This window comes from Oenanthe melanoleuca, chromosome Z (assembly GCF_029582105.1).
Source record: "Oenanthe melanoleuca isolate GR-GAL-2019-014 chromosome Z, OMel1.0, whole genome shotgun sequence".
NCBI lineage: Eukaryota > Metazoa > Chordata > Aves > Passeriformes > Muscicapidae > Oenanthe > Oenanthe melanoleuca.
This window is the reverse complement of record NC_079362.1, coordinates 67,734,716-67,746,085: the sequence shown is the minus strand read 5'-3', so window position 1 is coordinate 67,746,085 and position 11,370 is coordinate 67,734,716. Positions and strand designations below refer to the sequence as shown.

The following is an 11,370-nucleotide window of genomic DNA, read 5'->3' as shown; positions in this document are numbered from 1 at the left end:
CCTCACAGGGAACAATTTCTTCCTAATACTGCATCTAACCCTGCCCTCTATTAGTTTAAAACAGTTACCGCTCTTCCAGTCACTTTATGTTATAGTCTAAAGTCCCTCTCCAGAGCTAGTGGAGCCCCTTGAAGGCTTGGAAATTGTGGAGTCTTTTCCAGGTTGAACAATTCCAGCTCTCTCAGCCTTTCCTCACAGCAGAGATCCTCCATCCCTCTGATCACCTTTGTGTCTCCTCTGTGCTGGCTCCAGCAGGTCCCTGTCCCTCCTGTGCAGGGACCCCAGCTCTGGCTGCAGTGCTCCAGGTGGGTCTCACAGAGCAGAGCAGAGGGGCAGAATCCCCTCCCTGCCCTGCTGCCCACGGGGCTCTGGATGCAGCCCAGGACACGCAAAGGTGCTTTTCTGAAGGAATTGCAGAACAAAGCCCACCCAAAGCGCCTCTCTGTCCCTCCAGCGTTCAGAGGAGGCTGCAGCAGCTCCTACCTTGCACTTCTCCAGAGTTCTGTCATGCCCTATCCTCTCTACTCACTCCTCCTTGCAGCTCCCAAGCACCCTTTCCCCCTTGTGGGAAGCAAGGTGTGCCAAAGGCTCAGGTAATGGGGTCAGGGTCCTTATCCAAAAAAAGCTCCACCAGACACTGGGCAGGGACATGTGCTCCTTCACCCCTGAGGGTGAGGGGCCTGGAGCTATAGCATTGTCACAGACCTCAGGGACACAGGGGACACACGGCTGTGGGTCTGGACCCTACTGCTGTCTCTGGCTGGTGCAGCCTTGTGAAATTCAGACCTCAGAGCTGCGTGCTTCAGACAAAATCCCTTCTCTGGGCTCCAAACCACACTCGCTGAGCAAAAAGCCATTACACAAAGCACAAATAGGAGAGATGACCAGCTCCCAGGGGCCCGAGGGCAGAGCCAGCCCCACCATTTGCAGGGCACAGAGGATGAAGGCATCTCTGCCCTTGATCTCTCAACATCCAGGGCACCCAGCCCACGGGCTCCCAGCAGCTGGAGGCAGTTTCAAGGCCATGACTGCAACATTTCACTCTGGAAAAAAGAGCATGGGAAAAAACAAAGCTAAATAGAGCTGAGTTTTTTATTAGAAAAGGAGATATATTCTGTTTCAGTCCTTTAGGAATCTAGCTTCATCACGAAGTAATCCTAAGTCTTGACGGAGTCCTTAAAGGCCTTGTTGCCAGCCAAGTGCAGGGAGACCTCAGCAGATGGGTATGGGGGGCATGACCAGGTCAGCTCGAGGTGTCCTGGGCTGCTGCCCCAAGGTAATCCTGTATGCTTCTGGCAAGAGGTCCACTGTGAGGGAACACTGCCTGTTCCAGGCATGAAACCAGGTACAAAGGGAGGGGCCTGAAAAAGAAGGGAACATGCCAGCAGTGAGGACTGCAGCATTACTTTGCCATGCCCTAGGACATTTGTTCAGCAGGTCCCCAGTTATACCTGCAGCCTTTTCCCTCCCCATCTGTCTCCATGCCAGCTCTTCTGTGCCCCAGGGAGCCCCAGCCTGTGGGCCCTCAGAACAGTCATCAGGGAAAGCTCCTCAGACACCTAAACTGCCCTCACAACCTCACAGACAGTTTGCACTGTTGGATGTGAGATCTCACCCATTCCTCTACACACCTTCCCTGCCTTTGCTGCTGCCTATCCTCCCCAGGGCAGCTCTGGGAGAACTTCTGCCACTGAGCAGCTGCCTCCTGCTTTCGGTTCAGCTTCCACAAGGTCTGCACCAGGTAGGAGGCAGCAGCCGGGTCACCTGCAAGACAAGAAGAAGGATCAGCCCCTAGCAGAGGAGGAGCAGGTCCTCAGCAGTGCTGTGGGTTGCAGGGTATTACAAAAAAAGCTCAGAAGCCAGACAAGGGCAATGAGTGTAAGGAGAGGTGGTGTAATGGGGAGGAAGCCATCCTGGCTGTGTCACAGGCTTTAATTAAGGCCAGGGCTGGCAGCCAAGGCAGATGGCATCAGCCATGTGGCACAGGCTGCCACACCTCTCTTGGGACACAGACTGGGGTCATCCTTGCAGGCATGTCTGCACCCCCAAAGGGAGGCAGGACTGGGACCAGCAGGTCTGACAGATCCTGGTGAAGCTCACACCTTTTCAGCATGCCAGAGCACTGAAGAGGAGGGAGCAGCCTGGTGAGCAGCACCAGCCATGCCTTGGCTAAGCTCAAGACATGAATGCTCCCTTTGCAGGCCTCTGTACTGCCAGGCATGGACATGCTGCTTCCTCAGGTGAAGCACAACTCCACTTCTCTGTTCTGGGAAACCAGACCTGTCTGGGAGAAAGTTGGCTGTACCAGGCTGCGGTTGAGGCAGGAAATTGCCAAGCTCTCTGAGGGCACAGGTTGTTTTCAAGGTTCTGATATACTCCTCTGATAAGTTTTGGTCTGTTTCTCCATGGCAGTGAGCTGACCAGGCTCCACAGAAATACCTCTAGTATGTAACATTGCTAGTGGCCACACTGTTGTCCTTGACAACAGAATAAATCTGGTATAAAGCCTAAGAACTTCTTGCTGAAGACAGCAAAACAGCCCAGGACAAATTTGTGGAAATCCCTTGTGCTCCTCACCAAAATGAGCCTACCTGGTGAGAGCTGCAAACTGTGCTGGAAATCCAACAGGGCTTGTTTGTGCCTCCCCAGCTCCAGGAACTGTGTACCTCGCCCAATGAGAGCAAGCAACCTGATCTTCTGCAGCACCTCCACTTCTGGCTGGAGATTCTCTGTCACAGGAAGACACACACACACCTGAACACAGTATCCTCCAGAGCTTGTCTCCTTTGCTCTGAGCAGGCTGAGCCAGGTTAGCAGCCAGGACAGGCCAAGCATTTACTTGGGCTGCTCATCTTCCAGCTCCAGAGACATGGCAAAGCTCAGTCTCTGCCAGGCTGGAAGAGGTCAGAAGGCAGCAGAGGGGGAGAGTGAAGAATGTCAAGAGCCCAGAATGTTACATGTGGTGCACAGTGACCTCAGCAGGAGCCTGGCCCTTGGCTGTCCCTCTGCACCACTGGCATGTATCTTTTCCCCAAAAACTGGATTGGAGAAGCTTTCCAGTTCACAGCCCATTTAATTCCTACCTAGACAGTGAAGAAGAAGGCAGAGCCAAAGCCAACTCTGCTCCAAAAAAACCAGCCAGTCTCTTCAAAGGCTTCAGCATGGCCCAGAACTTTGCACCCTGGGACAACTGCCTCTTGCCAGAGTGATGCTGGGCCCACCACCTTGCCTCTGTACCTGCTGCTGGCCAGGCACACAGATCCCAACTCAGCTGAGGCCTCACACAGATCCCACCTGTGCAGTGTCTTACCTGTCTGTTTGACGCCAGACTCATGAAGCTGAACACGCAGGAGATCACTGAGGCACCTGTGGGTGGGAGGCCAGAGAAGTTTTGGAGACACTCCTGGCCTGGCAGGAGTGTCAAGTTGTCAGGGCAGCCCCAGGGCCATGCTGTGTGCTGCCCTGGCCCCACTGCTGCCTGCTGGGGAGGCCCCCTCTCCCACCTGCTAAACTGTGTTACAGCTTCCTTGCTCTCGCCTAGCCTGGCCCATGCCCAGCCCTGGTGCAGGTATCCAGCTGCTCTCCAGGCAAGGCAGCACAGGCTCTCCTTCTTCTGGGACAGGAGTCCCCCTGCCAGTTCTGCCCCTGGCACTGAGCACTCTGGCTGCTCCAGCCTCTCCTCCACTCGTAACACCCGTGGAATGAGGTCAGTCGTCCGGCTGATGACCTCCTCACACACAGTTATGGCATCCTGGTGCCTCCCAGCCTGCCCCAAGGCAGATGCTGCTTCCAAGAACACCTCTGGGATCCTGGGCAGAGCTGAGCTACCATCCAGGGGCACCTGGGGAGCAAAAGAGACATCAGTGCTGCAGAACTGCAGAGTTCTCAGCCAAGCAGAATGACTCTGTGCATACTGGAAACATGGAGCTGCTGCCCAGCAAAGCTCACACAGTCTCTGGAGCCTGGTGGAGCAGGCATGGAAAGCACTCACAGTCATCAGAGTCAAGACATCAAGTCCCTACTCTGGAAGTGAAGGACATCCAGAATCAGGCTGACAGCTGCTCCCCACAGGGAAAGGGAAGCTGTCTTTCCAAACAGCAGTTTGGAATGTGAATCCAAAAGCAGACATGCCCAGGTTGGGGGTGCCAGACCCCACCTCATTTCCTTTACATCTCAAACTAGACACTGAAGTCTGGAGTCCAGGGCTGATGTATGGGCTCAGCTTTTGGGACTGGGTTTGGATCCCTCCAACTCTCATCCTCCAAGCCACCAAGGGAGCTCTTTACCAGGACACCCACCTGCTGCTGCAGCCCTTCTTGAAGGAGAGACAGAAAATCCAGGTAATGTTCCACTGCATCAGCCACCCTGCAACAGGAACAGGACATGTGGTGGAAGGAGAAGTGGCATCAGCCAGGTGAAACCTGGACTGCCAGCCCACAATCTCTACCCCCAGCACATGCCCTGCTCGCAATCTCCATGCTTTGAGCAGACCAACGACAGCAGTACTGAACTGGACCATTTCCAGGAGCACAAGGAAAACTGCAGAGCCCAAACAAGCAGCATGTTGCAAGCTGACCAGAGGCACTGTTACCTCCCATCCTGGAGACACCGCTGTGCCAGAAGGTACTTCACTTCAGAGGGGTGGTGGTGGCGAAGGAGGGAAGAGAGTACTGGTGTGTGGACAAGCAGCTCTGTTTGCATTAGGAAATAGGGACTAGAGGAAGCAGTTGCTGGAGGGTTTTTTCCCAGAGCCTGTGAAACAGCAACAGAAAATATTATCAACACTACACTGGTAAAGTCTCAGGCAGCTGCAATCTTTTGTCACTTCTGATATCTGGAGATACACTCAGGTGAGCAGAAGTGCTGCACTTCACAAGCACAGCTACATTATTCTCACAGCCAGTACCAGCAAGAACCATCAGGATCACACAGGAGGAGGCAGACTTCTCATCTCCACATGGCACCAGATTTGCAAGATCACCCAGATCGTCTCAGGTTTTTAGTTCAAAGTGCTTTGAGCTGCCTGGAACACCGTCCCCCATTGCAGCCACAGACCTAGTTACAGTTTTTAAAGAGAGTTCCCTGTCCCCTCTGTATGTATCTGACTGCTTTCAAACAGCTGAAGAGATAATTCAGGATCTACTGCTGTGACCTACTCTCCCAGGCAGGTTCAGCTAATGCACACTGCCTCACTGCAGCCAAAATCTGCCCTTAAAGGCCTCTTTACTACTACATACTTTACTAAGAAATTGATACTTTCTGACCTGAGAGTATAACCTCCTGAGCCACCATGAACATGAACTAGGAACCCAAACATGGTGCTGAGCAGGAATTTCAGATCTGGCTGGACTCCTCCCTGCCCACTCACTGAAGGCAGCACCATGCTGTTTTGGGGACTCCTTCCACAGTCAAACAGCCCCCCAGAAGGAAGAAGCCTGCTTGAAGCTCTGTGCAGGCTCTGCTGGGCAAAACTCATCCCAGAACTACAGGAACCAGACAAACCTTGTAGAGCAGGGTCAAGGCCTGCAGCTCTGCATCAGTCTCTCCCAGTTCATGGTACACTGCTGCCACGTGGGACAGGGCAGGAAGGCACTGGAAATCCACCTGGAGGGCCCGTTTCAGGTGCTGAAGGGCTGTCTGAGGCTTGCCCTGGGTGGATGGGAAGACATGCATGTTGAAAGGACATCCTACTGATGTATTTATTGCTTGGTGGGATCCAGATTCTCTCTCTGCTCCACCAGGAGATTCCCATTAAGCAGGGCAGCACTTTAGCCAAAGGCTGCCCTCCTCAGGTTGGTTTTTTAGCTTCTCTCCCTGCAGCAACACTTTGCAATTAGCCAAAATCTTTGCATGGATTTTGCAGCCTGTCCAAGGAGGCTGGGGCAATTTCTGCTCAAGGTCTTCCCTCCCTGCAGAGGCCTTGGATCACACTGGATGCATTGTGAACATCAGCCTCCCCACCCCACAGCTGCTGTCATTACCATTCGCTGAGCACAGCAGCCAAGGCAGGTGTAGATCTGGGCCAGGATCTTCTTGGAGCAGAATCCTCCTGCAGCTTCCTGGAGGAGGGAGAAGGCGGTGGGGAAGTTCCCAGCCTCCAGCTCCTGCAGCCCTAGGACAGACCCAACATCTTGGCTCTGTGGCTGACCTTCCTGTCCCACCTGGCCCCAAACAAACGTGGTGCCCTTTTCTTTCCAGGGCCATAGGGACTTGCCTGATCCCCTCCAAACCCAGCCATGCACAGCAGGATAGTGCAAGCTGCCATCTTTGCTTTAACGGTTTTGCAAAAGAACAAGCCACTCAGTGGAAATGCCCAGCAGAAAGAATAGCAGCTTCTAAGCCCAGGATGTCTCCTTTGGCCCAGAACAAGGACAGGGGTATGTGCTGGGCAGGTTTATCTCCACATCATCCACAATGACTGCAGTGTAGATAGGGAAGCACACACAGAACCTCAGAATTCTTCCAGCACATCTGGGTCATTTCCCAGCAGGATACTTTGGGATATCAATTAATTAATATTTATCACAAGTGATTATTTGCTTTCCCTTCCATCTTCAAGTTTCCCTCTGAGGCTGCTCTCATATAGCAGCACCACACTCAGATCTGCCACCTCCCTGCTGGAAGTGCTGGTGCCACCCTTTGAGTATTTTGGCTCTAGCCCTGTGAGCCAGAGCTCCTGCCCTGCCTCTTGCAGGAAGGCCCTGTATGATCCCAGGCACAGTGAGGTAATGCTGGCTGTCCCTAGAGCTGCTGGGGTTGTCAAAACAGTAATGGAGAGAAAACAGACAGGATGGAACACAACAGCCAGAGGAGATCCATTGCTGCTGTGCCACCAGGCTGCAAAGCCTCACAACAGCTTTGTGTGACTCTTGCAGCACCAATTGAATAATCTGATGGGAATAACAGGCTTGCAATAAGGCAGGTTCTGGATGACTGACAGAAGAAATGAAAGTCTTCATAAATCCCTTGCCAGCCTTCTGCTTTAAGGTCACTGCAGGGCCCAGACACCACCCCTACAGTCACAGACAGGCAGAGGAGCCCTCAGATAGTGCAGAGAAAAGATGAGCTGTGGAAAAGCAGGGAAAAGTTTTGAATATGGAATGTAAATGTTGAGACTCAGAGGCTCAGCCCAGACCTGGTTCTAAAGGAACAGCCCAAAAAACCCCAAGGGCCAGTTTGCTTGGGAGGAGAAACCAGGATAAGGGCAGGGAAAGGGTCCTGGGACAGAGCAGCAGGAGACTGTGCTGGTATGAGTACCTGCCCCCCACAAACCTTGCAGGAAGGCTGCTGCAGTGCAGAGGATTTCCTTCAAGTCCTTGGCACTTTGTACAAGGGGTAGAGAGGCCCCTTCAGGAGGCACCTGCCATGCCTTGATCACGGAGAGGAGTTCATTCTGCCCCTCACTGCAGTGAGCTCTTCCCAGGTCCTGTGAAAGGCACAGAGGAGAGAGAGCAGGGAATGCTGAGGGGAAGCAGGAAACACTGGTCCAAGGGCACAGAGAAACAGGTCCCACCAAACCACTCAAGACTGCTCCCTGCAGACTGGGGAGCAATGTCCTACCCTCTGTTCACTTCAGCTACACCCCCCTTACTGCGGAGATTCCTGCCTGGCCTGGAGCAGTCCCTCCCCACCTCATAGGGGGTGCACCTTCAGGGCCTCCTGGCATGCAACAGATGTTTGTTGGGGTTCATTCTGAAAGATGGGACCCATCAGCAGCCTTTTGATCAGCAGGGAAGGTTCTGCATCCCACTGCTGTTCCCTACAGAGTCTTCAAGTCCATCTGCAGCCCTTTTCCAGCCTGCCCAAGCCTCCTGTCTGATACACAGAGGTCCAGGGCCCACACAGGCACAATATTCTGGGATCTATTAACACTCCCAGGGCCATTAGGCTATGCTGGGATGCCAGGGGGAGGATTAGTCATGCTGAAGCAGCACTGATGGGTTCAGCTGTCCAAGTGCCACAACAACATTTTGCAGAGTGAGTTTTATGACAAAATTATTTTGTGCCAGCTCTGCCGGCATCTGCCCATGCCCAGTTACCTCAGCAGTGCTCAGGAGATGGAAGAGGCCAGCAACACTCCCCAGCTGGCTGGCTGCCAGCCACCAGGCTGCCTGCAGGGCCCCGAGGCGCTGCAGAGGTGCCTGCAGCTCCTCCACAGTCACCTCCTGCAGCACCTTTTCCCACAGCTCCTCCGTGCCAAGATCCTGTCCGCAGGCCCCACAAGCCTCCAGAACTGAAAAAAAAACACAGGCAAAAAAAGACCTAAAGCTGTGAGACAATGGGTTGGTGCCCTGTAAGGGACACCCTAGACACAAGAGGGAGAGAAAGCCTCAAGCAAGCACAGGCTCCTCATAACAATGGAAGGAATGAGGTTGCAGGGCTGGTCTGGCCTCAGCAAAATGGAAAACAAGCTCTGAAAGAGTTGAGCTGACAGCACCACACTCAGGAGACAACACAAAGCACAATTCAGAGCTAGACTCCAGCTCTGCTGAGCCTTCTTGATGTCATTTGCCCTCAGGTAAGCATGTGCCAACACTGCAGATCCACCTCTGAACTGCTGCCTGTTTCAGTGAGTTTTCTTTGAAGCCAGCACACCATAATTAAAGAAAACACTAATTTTCTACTGTCACAAAAACTTTGTTAGAGACTTGGCACCTTATACATTAAAAACTCCTGTTTCTCTTGAAACCTCCAGCCCATCCCTGCAGGCAGCAGCAGGCAGGCAGCTGCACATTGTCCCTGGCCACATGCTACTCCACCTCCAGCCCTTACAGGCAGAGCCTGGATGTCTGCTCACAGTTCCCCCCATCTCCAACCTCTCCAAGCAGAGCCAGGCACGCCTGCCCACAGTTTCCAGGAGGAGCCAGGTGAATCTGCTCAGTTTCCCCCATCTCTGGCCTTCTCTGGCAGAGCTGGGAGTGTCTGCTCACAGTTCCTGCACCTCCAGTCAGTCACTAAGTATCTCCAGAGCACAGAGAACACTCTCCTCACCCAGAGAGCTCCCCATAGAAAGAAGCAAGTCCTTACCCCTGAGGAGCCCCTGGCGTATTCCTTCTGCTTCTCCCTTGATGGCAGAGTCAGATGCACCCACAGTGAAAAGCAGGAAGTTGTAGAGGACAGTGAGTTCCAGAGGCAGGGCAGGGAGGGCAGCCGGCAGCCCTGTGGGCACAGCCAACACAAGAAATTGAGCTGGCTAAGAATAAACAGCTGTCCACACTCAGGTAGCAACACATGGCTTGGTGACAAGAGAAGTGGCTTGGCAAGAAGTTTTTAAGGATTGTGGTGAGTTAGCCACCTGGGAACTGCAATGCCCAGACAGACAGCGTGTGCCAGCATTCCAGGTGCCAATGCTGCTCCAGACAGCCATTCCCCAGCTATCCAAATGCTGCAGTCCTCCACGAGTTAGGCCCTCCAGCTCTCCCAGAAGAGCATCAACAGCCTACTCTGTTCCAGTATACATCCACCCCTTCACACAGTGTCTCTCTCTCCTTATCACAGAATCACAGAATGGGTAAGGCTGGAAGGGACCAGAGTGGCTCATCTGGTCCAACCTCCCTCCTCAAGCAGGGCCATATTGGAGAATGTGGCACAGGATTGCATCCAGATGGTTTTTGAGTATCTCCAGTGAGGGAGACTCTGCAACCTCTCTGGGAAATTTGTTCCAATGTGCAGCCACGAGGGTAAAGTTATACTTCATGCTCAGGTGGAACTTCCCGTTCATCAGTTTCTGCTGACTGCCTCATGTCCCAGTGCTAGGCACCATGAAGCAGAGTCTGGTCCATCCTCACACTTCCCTGCAGACACTCAGAGACATTGATGAGGTCCTTTCTCAGTCACCTCTGCTCCAGACTGAACATGCCCAGATTGTTCAGGCTTTCCTGAATAAAGATGTTCCAGTCCCCTAATTATCCTCCTTTCTCTCTGCTGGACCCTCTCCAGGAGCTTTGTGTCTCTCTTGCAGCAAGGAGCTGAGAAAACTGGAAATTAGGCTGCCTCACATTGGGCTTTCTCTGCACCACACCTGTGTCAGGGAGCCTCTTCCCTGACTTCCCATGGAAAAGGTTGCCTCACTTTTTTTTTTTTGAGAAACCGCAAAGATCTGCCCAGCAAGTTAAGGTGGAATCTGGGGCTGTAATCCTTTTGCTGGCCCAGGTCAGCATGGGGAAACAGGGATCATTTCACCCTGGCTTGTTTCCAGCACTGGGATACTGGAGGTGCTACCGGAAGAGCAATATTCATAAACTAAAACACAAGAAACTCCACCTCAGCATGAGGAAGAGCTTTAAGCTGAGAGTGGCAGAGCACTGCAGCAGTTCCCCAGGGAGGTCCTGGAGTCTCCCTCTCTGGAGACATCCAAACACCACCTGGATGTGCTCCTGTGTCACCTGCTCCAGGTGACCCTGCCTCGGCAGAGGGGTTGGATTGGGTGATCTGATCTTCAGACCCTTTCAACCCTGATGATTCTGTGATCCCCCGTTCAGCACTGGGAGCCGTTTCAGCCTGCTCCCTTCACGCGTTGGTTTCCAGCCCCGAGACACAGGGCTGCGAACAGAGATGTCAGGACGCCAGTGCCTCCTCCCCACACGCTTCAGGCCCGGGAAGCAGCGGGAGGTGCAGGCGGGGCACGGCGGCCGCCACTCACCGCGGATGCTCAGGAGCAGCTCCCGGAACTCGTCTCGCTGCTGCCGCCGCACCTGCCGCGCCTCTCCGCCGCCCCGCGCCGTCTGCAAGGGACGCACTTACCGCGGGCCCGGCGGGGGAGCGGCACCGCCGGCAGCCCCGCGGCTCGGGGAAGGGGGAGGGGGGAAGGAAGAGGACGTGCCGCACCGTCCATCGCTCGACCAGCGCCCGGCTGTGTGCAGCCCAGGCCCGCAGGCAGCCCCGCTCTGGCTTGGGCTCTGGCTCTGGCTCTGGCTCCGGCTTCTGCCTCGGCCCCGGGTCCGACCCGCGCTGCCGCTTCTTGGCCGCCGCCATCACCCGCCGCCGCTTTCCCGCCCTCGCCGCCGATTGGCGGGAACGGCCGTCACCAAGGCAACAGGGAAGCGCGGCGCCGAAGGGGCGCGCTCCGGGAAGGGGGCGGCCGCGGAGGGACAAACCTCGAAGCAAGGCGAAGCCACCAGTCACAGACTCAGCTACGGAATACCCCGAGCTGGAAGGGACCCATCAGGTCAGCGAGTCCAACCCCTGGCTCCATGCAGAACCCAAGAACCACACCACATCTTGAAACGCTGTTCAAACGTTTCTTGAACTCCGGCAGGCTTGTAGCTGTGACCCCTACCCTGTTCCAGTGCCCGACCACTCTCGTAGAGTGCCTTTTCCTAAATCTCGAGAGTCCTGGACCCCAGTTCAACCCAAACCTCCCCTGACACA

General features: G+C 54.4%; 1 protein-coding gene across 1 annotated transcript; it reads right to left on the bottom strand.

The window, feature by feature from the left end:
• Window positions 1-1,078: 1,078 nt before the first annotated feature.
• On the bottom strand, window positions 1,079-10,977 carry FANCG (FA complementation group G). The gene is made up of 14 exons (XM_056513699.1): window positions 10,828-10,977; window positions 10,643-10,724; window positions 9,028-9,159; window positions 8,040-8,233; window positions 7,273-7,426; window positions 5,982-6,112; window positions 5,503-5,649; window positions 4,592-4,752; window positions 4,299-4,365; window positions 3,504-3,841; window positions 3,311-3,366; window positions 2,592-2,729; window positions 1,632-1,764; window positions 1,079-1,361 (listed from the first exon to the last, which is right to left on the bottom strand). The coding sequence occupies exons 1-14, from the start codon at window positions 10,972-10,974 to the stop codon at window positions 1,244-1,246; spliced, it is 1,998 nt and encodes a 665-aa protein (XP_056369674.1). The 5' UTR covers window positions 10,975-10,977; the 3' UTR covers window positions 1,079-1,243.
• Between the last annotated feature and the right edge of the window lie 393 nt (window positions 10,978-11,370).

Coding starts and splice junctions, on each gene's coding strand:
- FANCG (XM_056513699.1), bottom strand. CDS start 10,974: ATGGCGGCGGCCAAGAAGCGGCAGCGCGGGTCGGACCCGGGGCCGAGG. Junction 10,725..10,827: donor CGCTGGTCGAGCGATGGACG/GTGCGGCACGTC, acceptor CGTCCCTTGCAG/ACGGCGCGGGGCGGCGGAGA. Junction 9,160..10,642: donor GCTGCTCCTGAGCATCCGCG/GTGAGTGGCGGC, acceptor CTGTGCCCACAG/GGCTGCCGGCTGCCCTCCCT.